Below are 21,036 nucleotides of genomic sequence, written 5' to 3' on the forward strand. Positions count from 1 at the left end.
TCTTAAATAGGGAAACCCCATCATTGTTTCATGTCATCCTCAGAGGACAATTTACCACATCACACAGGCATCCCCAGCTTTTGGTGATATTATGATGTCCCTGGGATAAAAGAAGCCAGTCAATAAAGTTCAAGTAGGAAATGGAAAAAGTCCTCTTCCAAGCTGAATAATAGAACCAAGGGTATCTACATTCTTATGCTCAGAACCTGAACTTATTACTGCTGGTACTAGACAGTACTTAAGTTAAGTATCTTGGAGGAGGACTTAAGCATGATGGTCTCAACAAAATAGTAACATCTTGATGATGCAAACAAGTACGCAAAAGGATCAGTTGCACAGAAAAAAGTAAGAAGAGGGAACAGAATTGGAAAATGCTGGTCTTGGCTGCAGTGTATCAGGATATTGTGACTAAAGATGTGGAAGACCATTGGAGCTTAGAGAGCAAAAAGAGCATAGTTTGACCTGAGCCCTGACATAAGAAATATTTGACTTGAGTCTCTGGACCCACCTTGAGATTATGGCCTCCCATTTTAATATCATAAATGAATCTTTTCTTGGAACAGTGTGATGATTTAGACCAACATCACTTTTGCATATTTTGGGATCTGCAGTTGTTTCTCTTTGTGATATGACATGCTGCAACATCAAAATGCTCATTCTCTGGCTTGAAAAAATGCAGGACAGATGGAAAGCTGTGAGGAATAGTGAAAGCCCCATTTTTTCTAAAGACTTTTCAGGCATTTAAGCACTTTACAAAACTCCTGCACTGGGGAACAAAGAGAAGTTCCCCTTCTGGTGAACTGGTAATAGTACTGATGTGGCAAACCCATGACAGGAAGGACCTGCCCTAGAGTGAAAAACCCTGTCTGATGTTTCTACAGAACATGTTCAGGCTGCCCCAGGAGCACAAGCAAGAAAAATACAAAGACCCACCATGGTCCCCATGCTCAGAATGCTGCTGTGCCTTGGTAAGATATGAAGAGGGAAATGGACACTCAAGTCTGTAAGGGACCCTACTCCAAGCCAGGTCTTATTGAATCTGGAAACTCCATGATATTGACCCTGTCTCTCAGACTGAAAAAATCTCTCAGAGTGAATTTTCTTTCAGAACTGAGTGTGGGACAGAAGACTGCAGTCCTGGCAGGTGAGTGTTTCCATCCATCCCAAGATTTTATCCTTCACTCTGGATACCAGACATTATTTTTCCTCTCCTCTTGGTCATCTCTTCACAATGTGGGATCTGTAAAGTTTATAGATAATGTTGTGATGCCCATTAGTGCCCTACTAAGACTTGGTGTCTGAGGGAGAATTGTACCAGGACTCAACCTTTGATTTCCTTGCAGGAACCCTCACAAAACCCAAAATCTGGGCTGAGCCACACTCTGTGATTGCCTCAAATGCACCTGTTACTATTTGGTGTCAGGGGTCCTGGGAGGCCAAGGAGTACCATTTGCTTAGAGAGGGAAGCACAGATCCTTGGGACAGACAATACCCTCTGGAAAGCTTGGACAAGGCTAAGTTCTACATCCAACACATGACAGTGGACTTTACAGGGATATATAAGTGTTACTATAAGAGCCCTGCTGGCTGGTCAGAGCACAGTGACACCCTGGAACTGGTGCTAACAGGTGAGTGAAGAGTCAGGGTTCCCAGCACAGGCTCTCCAGTCAGAAGGAGTTCAGCTCTCCAGGGTACTTTTCTCAGAGCCCAACCCTGCAGTACAATGTGGGTAGCTTAAATTCGTTTCACTTCCCTTGTATCCTAGGAGCCTATGATAAACCAAGCCTGTATGTCTGGCCCAGTCCTGCTGTGACCTCAGGAGAGACCATAACCATGCAGTGTAATTCATCACTGGGATTTGGTGGATTCATTCTGATCCAAGAAGGAAAGCACCACCTCCAATGGACCCTGGACTCACAGCAAAGTGCCAATAGGGAGTTTCAGGCTCATTTTGTTCTGGACCCTGTGACCACCATCCAGAATGGTACATTCAGATGTTATGGATATTTTAGGAACCAACCCCAGGTGTGGTCAAAATCAAGTGACTCCCTTCACCTCTTGGTCTCAGGTAAGAACCCCTGACACTACCTTTCTTAATGCAGAGTGTCACCCAGGGATCTGCTCTGAGAAGAGTTCTAGTTCTAGTCTAGAAGTAGAGTAAGGAAATTCTACAGTCCAAAAGACTTTCACACCTCATAGAGCAGCAGTCTTAAGCTCCCCATGATGCAACTGGTCCCCTCCATGACTCATTGGAATTTAGCAGAAGCAGGAGGGCTTGAGAACAGACAGTATATGAAGTGGTCAGACATTGTCTCTGTACTGCTTTGGTTTCTATTTTTGTGATACAACCCCATGATCTAAAGCAACATGTGGAAGAAAGGTTTTATTTCTTCTTATATTTTACAGTCCATCATGAAGAGATTTAGACATAGGCACTTAAGGCAGGAACTGAAGAAGAGGCCATAGTGGAGCATGGCTTACAGGTTTACTCTCCAGTGGTTTGCTCAGACTATTTTCTTATATCATCAAAGTCCAGCTACCCAGAGTTAGAACCACCCACATTGGGCTTAGATAGCCCACATCAACTATCAGGCAATCAATAAAATTCCTCCACAGACTTGTCTATAGGCCCATATGATGGAGGCATCTGTCCAATTTAAGTTGCCTCTTCCCAGATGACTTTAGCTTGTAGAGTTGGCAAAACCCAATGAGAACAGTCTCCAATGGCATCCTCAGTCCTTCATTCTCCTCTTGCTTATATTTCCTGAGATAAAGAGCACAGTCTCATGATAACAGCTGGTAAACAAAGGTCTGTGGTAAATATGGTGCACAGACTCAATCAGGAAGTTTTATTTCCTCAGAATCTCAATACTTTCCTGTATTCAATAATATGATTTGTTGAGGCTGGATGTACCTGAGCTGTGATCTTGACAGACAAACAAGAATCCAGAGGCACAAAATGTGGTCTGAAACAAAGTGATATCCAGTTGAAGTACTTAAAGTCCAGACTGAGGTAGAAACCAACAGGCTATAGTCAAGTGCTTGAAGTTCAAATCTCATCTCTCCATCTATTTCTGGCAGATTCCAAGGACCAGTCTCTCATCCACACTGAGAATGGTAAGTAGAGCTCTCATGGGAGGTAGGTACAGCAATGTGTGAGATCATAATGGGTTTGTAAAGCGTCCTGTGAAGTTGGGAAATTGGGGAAAGCTGACTTAATCCCCACCTAAAAGCAGCAGGAAATGTTTTTGCTGGATCTGCAAGGTGAGATGCCATGAGAATGACATGCATTTATAGTAAAATAAAAATTATTCAGCTCTCTTAAGCACTTTATATACTCTACACAAATTGTTTGATTCACTGGGGAAGCTAAGACCATTAGAACATGAAAAACATGACCATATGAGAATCAGGTGAGATGGAGAATTCTAGATGAAGAGAAAGACATAAAAGGTTTAGTTCTGTCAAGGAGAAGATGCAAGACTGGGTGCGCAATCATTTATTATCAGAAGACTTTGATTGGATCTGACAACTTTGACTTCTTTATGCAGAACCCACAGCCTCACAGCACGGAAGTCACACAGTTGAAAATCTCATCCGAATGATCATGGCTGCCTTGGTTCTAGTGACTCTAGTGATTCTGCTGTTAGTAGCTTGGCACAGGAAGAAAATGGAACAAGATACAACCAGAAGATAAACAAAAAAAGTTCACTAGGTTCCACACTTGAGCAGACCAAGGAAAATAAATCTGATTGTCTCATAGAAGAAAGGAAGAATTGTTAAGAAAACTGATGTACATTAAGAAACTTTACTCTTTGAGGGTCCAGGAAGCAAATGTGTTCTGGGTGTAGGGAATCCTGGGGATTTCATTCAAGAGCACTTTCTTGCTGAATTGTACACTTTTCTCCACATCTCATTGTGGAGAATTGCTTACTAGTTCCTCCATTCTTCTTATTTCCATGTACCATGGGCCCTCGCTTCCCTCACTTTCAAATAACATTTTCCTTTACATTGCCAGAGTCAATGTTGTTCGCATTCAGTTTTTTCCACCGCTGAGAATAAGAACACAGTTCAAACAACAAAAATAATTGGAAAAGCCAGATACCAAGATTGAATTGAGTGGGATGAAAATGATGCTCCAAACTCTGTCTGCCTCTCTCTCTCTCTCTCTCTCTCTCTCTCTCTCTCTCTCTCTCTCTCTCTCTCTCTCTCTGGAAAGTATTTTCATTGTTCACTACTAGAATGATCTGAGAATTCTTTAGGAAAACTTCATATTTGCCTTGAAAGAAATGATGATAGTGGGAGGAAATAAAGTGGAGGGATATTGTTGCCATGACTTGGAAATGGAGCATGTTACCACCCTTGTTATTTTCAAACACTGGTAAATAACAAACGTGGCACACTGACATTAGCCAGACCTCAAGGCTCTATATCTCCACAAAATTCAGGAAGTTAGAACACCTATCCAGATCAAATGAGTCAAATTACCTTTTACACTTCCACTCAAAATATTTTATTTAGCATGGAATTTGCTAAACTGCATTATGTATTACATTCACAATCACTGTCAAAATTCCAAGATAAGGTCACATGTGGGCAGTTCAAGAGTGACATTGAGTTGGTGTTTTCCTTGTAATTTTAAATCTCACTGTTGATTGATGTTTAATACAAAAGGAAATGTTTTGTATATGCCCTTAATCTACTAGGATGCAATCATTAATTATGAATATTAACCTTTCTTCTACATTTCAGTAGATGGTTTCTCATAAAAGATAATGTTATATTCTTTCTTTGACAATCTCATACAATGTATTTTGACCATATTCATATATCCTCTCACTCTGCATCGTCTATCCATTCAGACAGAACTTGTGAAAAAATAATGTTTGTCTGAAATGAAACTTTTATTCCTTTTTTAGCTTTTGTTTACTGTATTTTTGAAAACCTGTCTCTTTTTTTTACAAATATGCACACACTGTATTTACTTTACTTGTCTGACTGTGTTAGCTAAAATTTTAAGTGCTATGCTGTACATGATAGACAAAAGTTACAGGTTGCATTTTTTTCTCATCATCAGGGGACATTTTTTTTTAAAATTTGTCCATTAAATATGTTACCTGAAACTTATGTAAAATATGATCTCATTAAAAGTGTTTTGTGAGAATTTAGAGGAACGGCTATGTCATAATAAAAAATACTGCTTCTGTCATGGTCTCTGCATTTGTTCTTTTCTATAACACTGTTGTGATGTATGACATTGTTTTTTAATGTCAAACAGATGTTACAAAACCTTTCCACATATTCATGGGCCTTAATTCTGTTTACATATCACAGGCTCATATTGTATCACACATTGTGTGGGTATCATTGAGTTCTAATGAAAGATAACATCAAAATTCACCATGAGAAAATGTTTCATACTGCACAGGTGGACAAAACTCCACAGACACAGTTTCAGTAGGGAAATTATAAAACCAACTCTATGGATGTTATCTGTTGCTGGTGAGATATGATAAATATATGTTGTTGAGGAGGTTTGAATGTTTTTCACCATTTCATACATCGATATGATGCATTTGCTCATTGTTCCCCATTCTCCTATTTTGCACTCCACTCCTGCACCATTCAAAATCTTTTTCTCAAGAAGCCTCCCCTGACATGGTTTTGTTATGGTGTGTGGTCCATTGAGTTTAGTCAAAGCTACCTGACTGAGCACAGGAAGAAGGTTATTCGGTGGAGCATGGACAACTCATCAGTGGTACTGCATTGAAGAAAAGGACTGACTCTCTCACAATGGCCACTAGTAGCCAATGGTCTCTCTGGAGAAGTGCATTTTACATTAATTATATTTATTTATTTTCTTTGAGATGTAGACGTTTTTTTCATTCTTGTAAAAGGTTTTAAGGTGCTCAGCTGAAGTTTCTTATCTTAAGCAGACAGTGCACTGGAGGGAATTAGACTAGTTTTGTACAGAGTATGAGAAACAGCACTTTATTACATTTAGAGGTAAATTTTTGGATGTTTTGCAATTTTTTCTTGTGACTTTTTTGTAAGATCAAAACAATCTTTTGTTTTGTTTGCTTGGAATTTCACTTTATTTTAATGTGATTTTCCCCTCTTTTTTGGATTGATGTTTTCTTTTAATTTTTAATTTTTTTCATCTTACATTCTATTTCCAGTTTCTTCCCTATCCCCTTCTTCCACCCCCACATCCTCCCCTATACCACACCCCTTCCACTCCTCAGAGTGGGTAAGGCCTCCCATGGGCAGTCAACAAATTCTGGCATACCAAGTTGAGGCAGGGCCTAGCCCCACACACCTGCATCAAGGCTGAGCAAGGTATCACTCCATAGAGGATGGGCTCCAAAAAGTCAGTTCATGTACCTGGTAAAAGTCCTGGTTCCTCTGCCAGGAGCCCCACAAACAGAACAAGACTCACAATTGTCACCTAAATGCCCTTCAACCAAACAATGGATAAAGAAAATGTGGTACATTTACCCAATGGAGTATTATTTCTCAGTAAAAAATAAGGACACCATGAAATTTGCAGGCAAATGGGTAGAACTAGAAAAAAATCATCCTGAGTGAGCTTATCCAGACCCAGAAAGACAAGCATGCTATGTACTCACTTTTATGTGGATATTAGATGCAAAGCAAAGGATAACCAACATAAAATCCACAACCCTACAGAAGCCAGATAAAAAGGAGGACTATATGAGGGACACATATGGAGGGTCCCAGGAATGGGAAATAGTTAATATCTCCTGGGTAAACTGGGGTGGGAGGATGTAGAAGGGAGGGGAAGCAGGTGGAGAACATGAGGGATCAAATGGTCAAGTTAGGGAGGGACAGAGAGGGATAGCAATGAAAGAGATGTCTTGATAGAGAGGGCCATTATGGCCAAGGGAGAAACCTGGTGATAGGAAAATCCCCAGGATTTCACAGGGATTGCCCTGTAGACAAAATTCTAAATAGTCTTATTAAATAAGAAACACAGAGCCAAATAGAGTATTAAAAGCCCTAGAGATCAGAGCACTAATGAATAGCCTTTAGCTTACCACTCACTGCTATCCTTCCCCTGAGAGAGAACTTCTAATGTTTAGCTTGTCTTTTTATTGCCTTTCTTTTCTGCCTTCTCATTGAATCTAAACCCAACCACATGACTTCCTCGTCAATGCCTGTCTATACAGACCTCCAGGTCTCTATGGTTGGTACTGAGATTAAAGGCATGCGTCACAAAGCTGGCTGTGTCCTTGAACACAGAGACTCTGCCTGGGGTGTGATTGGATTAAGAACATGTACCACCACCCCCGGACTTCTGCTAAATGGCTTGCTTTTAGCTCTGATCTCTAGGCAACTTATTTATTAATATACAAATAAAATTACATTTTAGTACAAATAAAATATCACCATATTTCCCCAGCTAAGACTCCTAGGAACAGTGAAGGGGGTACTTGAACTGGCCTTCTTCTGTAATCAGATTATTGACTAACCTAATTGTTATCATAGAACCTATATCCAGTAACTGATGGCTTTCTCTTTTAAATTTTAAAATAAAGTATAAACATGTCATTTCTCCCTCCTTCTCCTCCTGACTGCACTTTCATTACCTCCAACCCCACTCTTCACCCCCAAATCCACAGCTCTCTTCATTATTCATTGTTGTTACACATACACATAAATTCACAAATTAATGGCTAAGACCCTCTGAGTCATTCATTTTTATTTCTTTATAACTTTCCATGCATGACCAAGTGGTGTTTTCACGTTTTGATATTTCATCTGATGCATGACAACCATTGCCATTTTTGCTTTGTGTGGAATATCCACTAATGTAAACTGTATTAGTTATTAAGCTCTCACATTGTCAAAGCTTGCTCATAGGCAAAAGAGAAAATAAAAGTGTTCATTCTAAGAGAATGAAGATATTTATCTAGTTTTGCTGTATGGGCAATATTGGATTCAGTTGTGTCCTAGATTCCTTTCCCCCATCTATCTCCTGACTACACTTCCAATATTCTGCATCCTCACTATTCAGTCACAAATCCACAGCCTTTTCTTAAACAATAATTGTTATTACATATACATATAAACCAACATGTTATATAAATACAACCTTCAGTGTCCATTCATTGGTCTCTCTGTGTATAGTTTCTAGAGATGACCACATGTTATTTTGCACATTTGATGTTTTGTTTAAATGCAGTACTTTCTTTGAGGTTTTTACTTTGAGTGGAATATCCTTCAATGTAAATTGTTTTAGTTGCTATGCGTGATATTTCCAAGGCTTATTTATAATCCAAAGAGAAAATACAACTGTTCATTCTAAGAGTATTGCATAAATCCTGATTGATCTTAATAAAAGCCAGGAGTCAGATATCAGGGTGAAAGCTGAAAGATCAGAAAAGCAGAGCAAGCCTCAGCCAACAACTCTTACCTCACTAACTCCTCAGTTGAAAAGAGCGCCTGTCTCCACAAATCCTCAGACTGAATGCTCCTGAGTCCTCAACCACAAGGGCCTGATTTCCTATCTCCTCCCATTTTATATGCCTTTCTTTACTCAGCCATATCACTTTCTGTCTCAGCCTCCCTAGTGCTGGGATTAATGGCATGTGTGCTTCCCAAATACTGGTAGCAAAGGCATGAGATCTCAAGTGCTAGGATTAAAGGTATGTGCCACCACTTCCTACCCCTGTTTCTCTTTTGACTGGATTAATCTCAAAGTCCACTGTGGCCTTGAACTCACAGAAATCCAGGTGGATCTCTGCCTTTGCTGCCCAAGTGCTAGAAGTAAAGATGTGTGCCACCACTGTGTGACTTCTATGGTTAATTTTGTGGTCATAGAAATTAATTATTTAATTAATTTAATAATTAATTATATTAATTCTGTCCTCTGATCTTCAGGGAAGCTTCACTTCCAAGATTACAAACTATTTCACCACATAAGAGAGAAAAGACATTTGTCTGGTTTGACAATCAGGACAGTCCTGAGTTCTACAGTGTATCAGTCAGGGTTTTCTACATTATCAGAATGTACAGAATGGATCTCTCTCTTTTTCTCTCTTTCTATATCCATATATATATATATATATATATATATATATATATATATATATATATAGAGAGAGAGAGAGAGAGAGAGATAGATATATAGGTATAGATAGATATATGATAGATAGATAGATAGATAGATAGATAGATAGATAGATAGATAGGACATAGAGTTATAAAGATATATGGATATGTAGGTAGATAGATATCTCTCTTTATCTATATCAATGTACAGATATAGCTATATAGAGAAATAATTTAATAGAATGGCTTACAGTGGTCAAGCTAATACAATGATTGTTGTTTATGAATGAAAATTTGTGGTTTGGCTTACAACCAATGAGAAGGCAGAACAGAAAGTCAATAAAAAGACAGACCTTTAATCCCAGCACTCTGGAGGTAGAGCCAGGAGGATCTCTGTGAGTTTGAGGCCAGCCTGGGCTACCAAGTAAGTTCCAGGAAAAGGCACAAAGCTACAAAGAGAAACGCTGTCTCTAACAACCAAAAAAATTAAAAATTAAAAAGACAAATACACAAGAAGTAGGTCTTTTTCAGAATGGAAAAACAATAGGGGTAGCGAAAGGTAAGAAAGGTGTTTAGTATCCGGTCTTAGCTACTGCTCTGATCTCTTTGGCTTTTAACTCTGAAAAAAACAACATTCCAAGAGTCCAGTTGTTATTCCATTCACAATGCTAGATGTCTCATCTTGTCTTCAGTATATGCCGGAATCCCAATGAATTAGACTCTAATGCCAGTGAAGGAGTGAACTTGCAGAGGAGAGCAAAGTAAGTGGGCGAAGAGAGATCAAACTTCCTTTTCTCATGTCCTTTACATAAACTTCCAGGAGAAGGTGTAGTCCAAATTAGAAGTAAATATTCCTACCTCAAAGGTCTTGATTAAAGGTTTATCTTTCCTTCTCAAAGATCCTGAGTACTAGAAGTTGGTCTTCCCTCTTTAAATTGTTCAATTAAGAAATAGTCCCTCACAAGTGATCACAGTCATTTGAGGTTTTGTTAATTTCAGAGTAGCTAAGTTGATAACCAAGGATATCATTGAGATTTGGTATTCTAATAACTGATCTATAGGTTCAACTGTTTGGGCTGGTAGCACAATCAAACATTCTCTCAACAATGTTTCAGGGTGAGGAGATGCCTTTTTGATCTATCCTCTATCTTTGATCCATTTCTCAGTTAAGGGCCCTTTTAATATCTGAAGATAAAAGTGTGAGCATTATAGCTTGGATGGAAAGGCATCCTGGAAGTCAGGAGCCAAAGAATACCACAAAGTCACCCATCACAAGACCTCATACAAGAGTTTTTTATTGGAGAAAACCAAGAGAGTGGCTTCCTCTGCTTGGCCAAGAAACAGCAGAGAACTGAGTAGAAGACAGAGTTTATATAGAGTGTCTTGGGGAGGGAGGTGGAACTTACTAGGTGAAGCTTTACAAGGTGCACATTGGTGGGATTTCAAGTCTAGAGCTCAGGCTTTGTACTCTCTGGGGCAAGGGTTAGATCCAGCCATCAGGAGAGTTAGAGTGTGTTGTGATGTGGCAGTTGGAGGTCCTCAGGGGAGGGGCCTGGCCACTTATGTGCCTCAAAAGGTCTTTTAGTATGTAATTGTCTTGGCCTACTAGATGCCAGCAGAAAGAGACAGATTGATAAGACAGATAAGAGAATGATAGAGAAACATGAATGCCATGGTCAATCCTGAACAGAAAGAAAAGCTGCTCAAAGTTGAACCCAGTCCTTTTCTAATTCTAACCAATCCTAATAAAGCCAAGAACTCATGCAAAGAATTGCTCTCTCTCTCTCCTCTCTCTCTCTCTCTCTCTCTCTCTCATAAAGTCACCTTGGAACAAGTATCCATGTGTAATACAGATAGATAAAACAGTAATAAAATAGACATATTACAAAAGCAGTGCCTCTGTTCACTCCAACTTTGAGTGTAATACCCCAACACCTCCCCATCCTTCTTCCTACTGCCATACCACAAATTCACATGGTGTTTCTTGGTGTACTCATGTGGCTACTGCACAAAGTCTTCTCAATCACATTGTTAATTTTCACAGCATCTTTTAATATCCAGTGAAATTGTTTTCAGGAATCATGTAAAAATAAGATGTCAAGACTGGATATTACATAGTTGTATTAAACTATCTGAGTTTTTGCTGTGTCATATTACACTCTCCATTTCATTATAAATTATTTGATCTTGGTCTTGGATATATCCTGTGAGCCTCTTGTTAATTAGATATAAGACAGAATAGTGAAAGGCTTCCCATAAAGACTAGAAGCTTTATCACCTGCTAACTAAACATGGGTCAAAGAAGCCTGTCCAGAGGAATGCATACATAGTATGAACTCAACCCACCAATTGTCACACAAAAATTTCTGCTTGTCTTACTCTTATTTAAATTCTGATAATAGCAGAGCAAACAAGCTAGAGGAATACCATTAATCCTAGCACTTGGAAAGCAGAGGGAGGTCTGAGATCAATAGGAGCTTGGTCTACTGAGTGAGTTCCAAGAAAGCTAGGGCTACAAAGAGAAATCTTGTCTCAAGAAAAGAAAGTTTATGTTCTGTCTGCCTTAGTCTTATTAACTTCTGAAGGTAGCTGAGCTAACAAGTTAGAGTTAAAACATGAGCAGCTTACCTGTGAAGACAATCTTGTCCGAGAAGAGGGAAGGAAGAGAGGTAGGAGCAAAGGCCAGAAGTGGAGATGGTTAGAACTAATATAGGAGGAAATGTATGAGAATTTTTTGAAGGCCAAGAAAATAAGAAAGCATTATTGTAGTGATTACTTCTCTGTGTGTCATCTGTTTCTGTCTACTGTGCAAAGAATTTTGCAGAAGCCATGTTCTAAAATGACATGGTTATTTGTAGTGAAATGTATTTTGTTTATTTTTTTTTGAGGCATTACCATCTGTCTGCCAATATAACAGGTTCAATTTAACCGTGCTTTAGGTTTTCATTGTTTACTACTGTGTTTCTTTGTTTCTCAAAGCAGGGTTTTTCTGTGTAACCCTGGCTATCCTGGAAGTAACTCTGTAGATGAGGCTGGCCTTGAGCTCAGAGAGACCTGTCAGCCTCTGCCTCCCGAGTGCTGAGATTAAAGGTGTGTGTCACCATGGCCTTGCTCATATTGTATTTCTTATTATTTACATTCTACTATGTTATTTGTTAGGGTCCTTATTGGCTTCATTAACTTCATGTAATCTTTATAATATATATATATATATATATATATATATATATATATATATATATATATATATATATGTGTGTGTGTGTGTGTGTGTGTGTACGTATATATGTGTAAAAAAGGTCATAGTTGGCCGTTGACAACAAGTCACCATATGTTAATTACCATTTTATGAAAATATAAAATCTTCCTAATATTTTTATTCTTAATTAAATATGTAAATATGAAATATATTGAGATAGGTAGATAGATAGATCGATAGATGATAGATAAACAGACAGACGATTCTACATTCTGAGAATCATTTTCTGCATTCTGTATGCAGGAAAATGAAGCCTGTAGCCCAGACAATGTAAAATAAGACTTGAAATAAATTATCACTTCTATTTTTTTCATCTAAGTCTGTTTTTCAAACACTGACATCTTGAAAATCATTCTTTCCCTTTTCAATTGAATTGGAACAGAAAATGGGTCTGAAGGTAAAGCTGTTATGTGAAAGAAAGGCAAGTCAAGATGAAAATCAGTGCGTTAGAGAGTTGGGTGCTGAGGCTGGAAAAAGTTTCTTGTTAAAGAGCACCAAGTAATCTTATAGAATATCCCAGTTTTGATATCAGCATCCATTCAGCTTTTAATCCTAGGTCTCTCTCTCTCTCTCTCTCTCTCTCTCTCTCTCTCTCTCTCTCTCTCTCTCTCTCCCTCTCCCTCTCCCTCTCCCTCTCCCTCTCCCTCTCCCTCTCCCTCTCCCTCTCCCTCTCCTCTCCCTCTCCCTCTCCCTCTCCCTCTCTCCTTCTCCCTCTCCCTCCCCCTCTCCCTCTCCCCCCTTCTCTCTCTTACACACATACAAACACACAGACACACATGAGAGAAAGAGAGGGAAGAGTGCCTGCTATATATAAAATAATATATAATATTCTTAATATTTTTCTTAATAATATTAATAATTCTAAATAAACAAATATGTATAAACACAGGATATGTGTTCTTAAGGAAGTATCATGAATTAGGAATTAGTAAGTTATTGAAAATAACCTATTTCTGATAGAGTTCAGTTATCCAAGTCCACTGCTTTTAAACACAGAAAACTTTTTGGTCAGGAAGAAGATAGTCATAAGAAAAATTCTCAGCCAGTCTTTGGACTTAAATCACATGAATATAAATCCAATGATAAAGCAAAAATGAAGTTTGAAGGGAGATTGGCTGGGTAAGGTTCAGGAGGTATTGCAGGAAAAGCTGTGGTAGAGATGATCAGTATGAATTTTGTATATGTATAAAACTCTCAAAGAATAAATAGAAAATCTCATTATAAAACTAATGACCAAAAGTTATATATGTGCAATTATGTGCTACCCAAATACTTCTGATAGACACTCACACTGTAGTGAAATAAGCTGTTAGATGAGCTTTTTATTTGTTCTTCATCTTAATATGTCTGTTCTCTTGAGTTTAAATATACATGAAGGATAGTCTTTCATAGTATGCCAATAAACTTCCCTTTGGGATTAAATAAATAGGTATTAAAGTACACATGAAAAGTAACAATAAATATATACTTAGGAAATCACTGAAGAGAAGGGTTGAGCACAGAGAAATGCATTAATAATGAATTGAACCACCACTGAGATTTTGACATTCAACATGACATTGAACTAGAATACATAGAGCAAAGCAACACTATCCCCAGGCTAGATTCACACTCTACAGATCTAAACAGAATTATCCATAGAAGAATCCCAAATGACAGAAAGACATTTAAGGGTTTGCTCAACATCCATAGTTCCCAGGGAAATGCAAATCAAAAGGACTCTGAGATACCATCTTAAACCTGTCAGAATAGTTAAATCAAAAACACTGATGGCAGCTTATGTTGGAGAAGATATGGAGCAAGGGGAACACTCCTCCACTATTGGTCAGAGTGCAAACTTGTATAGCCACAGGACCCACAGATGACTAGGGCAGGTGACACCTTTTCTCCCCTATAATGGCTCTACCACATTTTAATATAATGAAAGTTAGCCAGTAGAGATAAAGTTTCCTGATGAGTTCTGCTCAATTTCTCTGTGCTCTATAATTCAAGTATGTGGAGTCTTCAAAGACAGGGCCTTACTGCCATGTGCCAGCAAGAAATAGAGAGCAATGACATTGCCTCAAATGATTAGGGGTCAATGCAGTCAAGGGGGAAAACAATTGGTTGTAAAACAGAGGTGATAGATGACCCCAAATATTATGTAAGCACTGGCATACCTGCTGCTCATGGCAATACATGTCAGAAATTTCCAGGTAATTGGATGGTAGTTAAAAAATATGGAAGTAATACAGTCTCTTAAAAACAAATGCATGTTTCTCTCTTATTTGTGAACTCTAGCTCTAAGGATTGAGATTTGAGAGTCTATCTTTACTGCCTAACAGTTCTGACAATGGTACCATATTCCTGACAATGGATATTTTGTTTGTTATCTTGTGGTATATACTATTGGAATTGTGACCCCATTAACTCTGTTAATCATTAATTGTAACTCCAATTAAATAACACACACACACACACACACACACACACACACACACACACACGTACGCGCGCACACACACATGAGTGTGTATGGAGGGATGGAGGATCCTACAGTGATAACGTTTAATGTGATCAGTTTGAATTTTCCTTAGTTCTAGTAATCCCACTATCTATTCCATACTCTACACAGCTTCCCATCTACCCCACCACTAAGCTTTCCTGTACCTTGATTCTTCTTTATTCCATTATGGTAGATTGTTGTATCCACCATCCCCTTCAGTTCTGCTCCTGTGGTCACTGACTAATTTCTTAATATCTATGGGTATTCCAAAGGAAATACACTCATCTGATATTTCAAGCCTAATGCCTCAAATGAGGGAAAACATCTAGCATTTACATTCTTTGGATAAGGTTAGTTTTCTCAGAATGAATATGAATGTTTCCAGCTCTATCCATTTATCTATGAGGTATGTCTTACATGATTCAATTCAATGTGAGAGAAGCTGGTGATATTTTCTCACATTGAGAAACATGTGCAAAGAATGTACATCTTTCTTAATTATTCCTATTTGTCTGTAGAAGTCCAAAAATACATCTTGAAATGCAGTCACTTCAGTGCTGGAGGGCATTCCTTTTTGAGTATAAAGAGACACAGAGTGTGTTGATATCACAGTATATATTTGAGATATGAGATTCATCAAGTTCCAGGTAATCTGCCCTTTATTGACTTAGAAATAAATTTGTCTCCTATCTTTTTTGTTTTTGTGTGTGTGTTTGCTTGCTTTGATGTTCATTATATTATCACTTCTGGGGACTCCATGACCCCTCTTTCCCTTATGGTCTACAAGTAATGTAGAAATTAATATACAACGTTGATTGACAGTAGTCTAGCTAGGGATCCCTGAGACAACCATGTAGATATTTTGCTACTCCACGAACAATCAAAACCACAGTACTATGGGAACTTTCCCCAGGGTGACAGGAACAATCTAATACTCTTCATAAGACATCACCAAAGGAAATAATTAAGCAATGCCTTCCTAGTATGAGGGGATAAAACAATGAATGTAATTGTGATTGCTAAACCAAATCAGAGGTGGGAAACTATTTATATATTAAACAATTTTTACATAGTTAACACCACCAAACAAAACCCCTTCCTCTTTCAGCTCTTATCTCAAGTTCAGCAAAAACAGTATCTGTGAGAGGACAAGTATTGTGAAACCCTCACATCTTCCATAATAAAATAATTATATGTTCAATACAATGAAGATCATATGTGGAAAACTTAACTAATGTAACTGAAAAATAGAGACACTTTCTTTATTTCAGGTCATCCTCAGAGGATAGTTTAACACATAACACAGGCATCCCAAGCACTTGGTGGTGATATTATTATGTCCCTGGGATAATAGAAAGAAATCACCAAAGAAAAAATGGAATAATGGAAAAATCTTCCTCTTAGCAGAAAATCGGAACGAAGGATGTGTGCCTTCTTACTCCCAGGACTTGCCTTTATTAACTCCTTTTCCCAATAAGATTTAAGTCAAGGATCTTGAAGAGCTGAAGCAAAGTGGTCTCAACATATTGATAACATCTTGACAATGTGAAAAAGTGGACAACAGGGTTGACCTCATAGAAACAAGTGAGTTTGGAGAACAGAATTGGAAAATGCTGGTCCTTGGCTACTATGGAGCACAATGTTGTGGCAAAGGGGGTGGAAGAAGATTGGATCTAAGGGAGGAAAGAGGGCCAAGTCTGCTCTGAGTCCGGCCTGAAGGAAAACTTGACTCCACGCTATGGAGCCACCTTGAGATTTTGGCCTCCAGTCGTTAGATCATAAATGTATCTTTTCATAAGACACTGTGCTGGTTTTCATCATCAGTTTTACACATCTGGGATCTGCAATTGTGTCTCTTTGTGAAATAAAATGCTGTGGCATGTGGATGTTCATTCTCTTGCTTGGAAAACACCAAGGACATGTAGAAAACTGTAGTAAAAGAGCAAAACTCATTTTATCTAAAGATTAATCAGAGACAGGAGTACTTAACCAAGTACCTGCGATGGAGAAACAAGAGAAGTTCCCATTCCTTTGATAGTATTGATATGACAAACCTCTAACCAGAAGAATCTCCTGACAACAGCCTATCTGATACATTGTCAGACCACTACAGGAGAACAAATAAGAACAATAGCTCCAAGCTAGTCCGCACAGTGACACACTTCTTCCAACAAGGTCACACCTCTTAATAGTGCCACTCCCTATGAGATAAATTAGGCCAAATACATTCAAACTACCAAAATTTATAAGCCAAAGAGAAAATAAAACTGTTCATTCTAAGATAATAAAGACATCTGTCTGGTTAGAAAGTCAGGACAGTCCTGAGTTCTACTTTGTGTTTGTCAGTGTCTTCCACAGTAACAGAGTTCTCAGAATGGATCTCTCTCTCTCTCTCTCTCTCTCTCTCTCTCTCTCTCTCTCTCTCTCCATCTATCTATCTATCTATAGATAGATAGATAGATAGATAGATAGATAGATAGATAGATAGATATAGATAGATAGATAGATAGATAGATAGATAGATAGATATAGATATAGATATAGATATAGATGGATAGATATAGACTGGTAGAAATATAGATAGGTTGATAGATAGATAGATATAGATAAATAGATAGATGATAGCTATAGACAATGATAATTTTCTCTATCATTTGAAATGTCTTATCAGTCTTCCCCTTTGCTTTGCTGACTTCTTGTACTCCAAGACATTGACATATTTTAAGCCCCTTGAGGCACCTGAGTGGCCAGGCCGCTACCTTGAGGACCTTCATCTGCCTGGTTCCCACCTAGAGAACATTCTAACTGTCCTGATAGCTGGACCCAGCCCCTGTTCTGGAGTTGAGATCCCACCAATTCCCACCATAGAAATATTCACCTGAAAGGTTTTGCTCCTCTACACAAGAAACTCCATATAAACTCTGTATTCTGCTCAGTTCTTTGCTGTGTCTTGCCTAAGCAGAGGCAAACATTCTCCTAGTTTCCTCCCTTCTAATAAATTTTTTATGCAAGGTTTGTTGTGCAGTGTGATTTTTGTAGTATTCCTTGGTTCCTGACTGTGAGGATATCATTCCATCCTAGCTGTAATGATTACACATAACTTCAGGAATAGTTATTAACCCCTACAGAGAATGGTAACTGATAGATCTCCAGGGGAATGTGTACAGCATGGAATCAGTATGGGTTCATGAAGCCTCCTCTGCTTTTGGAAAAAATGTATATATATATATATATATAATTATTCAACGCACAAGGAGCTCAGAGGAATTGCTCACTTATTTTAAGGTCTTTAAATAGTATGTTCAAATTATTTGACTCAATGGGGAAGCTCAAAACATTAGAACATGAAAAAGCATGACCAAATAAGAATCAGGGGAGAAGGAAAATTTTAGATAAAGAGATAGACAAAAAGGGCCTAGTTCTGTCCAAGAGATGGGGGAGGATGGGTGCACATCCAGTAATTGCAGGAAGATTTTGGTGTGACCTGACTTCTTTGACCATTTATGCAGAACCCACAGCCTCACAACACCAAGGTCACACAGTTCAAAATCTCATCTGAATGCCTGTGGCTGCCTTAGTTCTAATGAATCTAGTGATTCTGATGTTTGAGGCTTGAAACAGCAAGAAAATAGAAAAAAAGATGCAATCAGAAGATAAATATGAAAGGTTCCACACTTGAGCAGACAATGAGAAATAAATCTGTTAGTCACGAACAATAAAGAAAGAAATGAAAGAAAACTAATTGTACATTAAGGAATTGTACTCGGAGAAGGTCCAGGGAGCAAATGAGTTCTGAGTGTAAGGAATGCTGGGGACTGCTGTCAAGAGCACTTGGACAGCTCAGCACTGCTTCTCTCCTCACAACTCAATGTGCATATATGATCAGTTCTTCCTTCTCTCTTCTTACCACCATGTGTCTTGTGTGCCATGGGCCCTCAGTTTCCCTCACTCTCAAACAACATTTTCCCTTATGTTCCCAGAGTCAATGTTGTCCATCATGGGCCTTGACATTTACCAATGAGAAAGAGAACACAGATCAACAAAATAATTCGTAAAGCCTCACTACAGAATGAAGTAATTGCCAGAAAAATGGTGTTCCCAAACCCTCTGGAACCATCAGTATCTTTGGTGTTAATTACTGAGTGAGCTGAGGACGCTTTTGAAAACTTCATATTTGCTTTCAATGCAATGACAATAGTGGGAAACAAAGAGGTGAGATATGTATCCGTGGCTTTTAAATATAGCATTTTACAATGCTTGATGTTTTAAAACACTAGCAAATGAATAATTCTGACACATTGTCGTTAGCCTGAACTGAAATCTCTATACCTCCATGAGCTTTGTTGACATTAGGTCAGCTCTTCTGGAACTGTGATTCACATTGCATTTTGCACCTCCTCTCAACAAATGTCATTTAATTAAACACAGTGTACACTTAGGATTTGATAATTGCTGTGCATATTCCACTAATGGACATGCTCCTAATTCTAAGATAAGGTCACATGTGTAGAGTTCTAGAGTGATACAGAGCTGATGGTTTCTTTGTAACTTGAAACCTCACTGTTGATTGATGTTCAACACAATAGCAATTGTTTTGTACATGGTCTTAATTTACCTGAGTGAAATCATTAAGTATCAATAACTTTTCCTCTATATTTGAAAATATAATTTCATTAAAAAGATATTCTTTCTTTTATAATCTCATCCAATGTGTTTTGAACATATTCTTACATTTTCTTCATCTTCTCCACAATTGACCCTCATGCTCTGAATCAATTCACAACCTCTGAGGAGATAGTCAATTTTTCTGAAATAATATTTTCATTCTTTTCTTAACTTTTGCTTATTGTATTCATTGATGATGTATCTCTTATTAATTGCTAAGCTTAGATATTTGCATAACTTTCTCATAGGCCAAAATGAAAATAAAACTGTTCATTGTAAGAGAATAAAGGTATTTTCTGTTTTGACAGTCAGGACAACCTTAGGATCTATCATGTATTAGTCAGGATTTTTGTGAATAACAAGACTCGTGTCTCTCTATAAAGAGCAGCAATTTAGTAGAATAGCTTACCATGGTCCAGCAAATCCAACTATGCTGGCTTAAGAGTGAAAGTTTCAAGAATCCAGAAGTGGTGAATTCCATAAGGCTTGATGTCCCAGCTTGTCTTCACTATATATCACATTGTTGATAATAATCCAAACCCAGTGAAGGAATGGACTTGATGAAGAGAGCACGAGGATGCAAGAAAAGAAAGAGCATGCATCCTTCTCCCATGTCTTTACATAAGCTACCATTAGAATGTGAATTACAGATAAAAGTTGGATATTCTTACCTCAAAAGATCTTGAGTAAAGATTATTTTCCCATCTAAAAGATGCAGAGTATAAGTTGCTCTTCCTTTTTAAAATTATCTAATTAAGAAAAAACCTCCCACACGTGTGCTCATTCATTTACATTTATTTCCAGAAGTAGTTAAGTTGGCAACCTATTTAAGTCATTGAGGTTGTATGTTCTGGTAACTGGACTGTAGGTCAAGCTGTCTGGTTTGGCTCTATAATCAAGCATTCCTTCAACAATATTGAAAGATGAGGTGATGTCTGTTTGATCTCTCCATTAACCCTGGATCCATTTCTCTATAAAAGGCCCTAATCCTATATCAAGCTGTAAATTAGTGGTATTGGGATTCTAGGTGTGAAGCAAAGGGAGACAGATTTGTAAGAGAGTACAAATGATGGAGAAAACAGAATGCCATGGTTAATCTAGAACAAAAAGAAAAACTGGTCAGAGTTGAACCAATCCTTTTCTAACTCTAACAACATCTGACAAAGTCATGACCTCCTCCAAAGAGTTGAACTCTCATACAGGGAAGTCACCTTGGAACTGTGCCAAGAAACAGTATCCATGAGGTAGTCAAAACAAAAGAGTAGAGTCTATCACAGGTGTAGTGCCTCCGTCCACTCTTGTGCAGTTCCTCAAAATACAAACAATCCTTCACCCAAATTTATCTGTTGTCAGTTGGAATACTCAGGGGTATAGAGTAAAAGGGCCAGGGAAAGGACACTGTCATCCTGACATGACTTAGAGACCACATTCAAAGAAAGAACACACTGACCTTTGCTTGACCTCAAAAACATCGTCAATGGAATGAACACACTGACTTTGATTTGACCCCAACCAGGGCCATGGAAAGAACATCCTGACCCTGACTGACCTC

General features: G+C 38.2%; 1 protein-coding gene across 3 annotated transcripts; it reads left to right on the forward strand.

Moving 5' to 3' along the window:
- Positions 1 to 849: 849 nt before the first annotated feature.
- LOC143272830 (leukocyte immunoglobulin-like receptor subfamily B member 4A) lies at positions 850 to 5,210 on the forward strand. 3 transcript variants are annotated; one of them, XM_076569018.1, is made up of 6 exons: positions 888 to 968; positions 1,109 to 1,144; positions 1,344 to 1,628; positions 1,766 to 2,068; positions 3,082 to 3,117; positions 3,552 to 5,195. In XM_076569018.1, exons 1-6 carry the CDS (start codon positions 935 to 937, stop codon positions 3,695 to 3,697), a joined length of 840 nt encoding a protein of 279 aa, XP_076425133.1. In that variant the 5' UTR covers positions 888 to 934; the 3' UTR covers positions 3,698 to 5,195. The 3 variants fall into 3 exon arrangements, with proteins under 3 accessions (XP_076425138.1, XP_076425132.1, XP_076425133.1); XM_076569023.1 differs by lacking the exon at positions 1,344 to 1,628 and having other exon boundaries at positions 850 to 968; positions 3,552 to 5,210; XM_076569017.1 differs by having other exon boundaries at positions 882 to 1,144.
- Positions 5,211 to 21,036: the final 15,826 nt, after the last annotated feature.

Source organism: Peromyscus maniculatus, chromosome 1, assembly GCF_049852395.1.
Source record: "Peromyscus maniculatus bairdii isolate BWxNUB_F1_BW_parent chromosome 1, HU_Pman_BW_mat_3.1, whole genome shotgun sequence".
In the NCBI taxonomy this organism is placed as follows: Eukaryota; Metazoa; Chordata; class Mammalia; order Rodentia; family Cricetidae; genus Peromyscus; species Peromyscus maniculatus.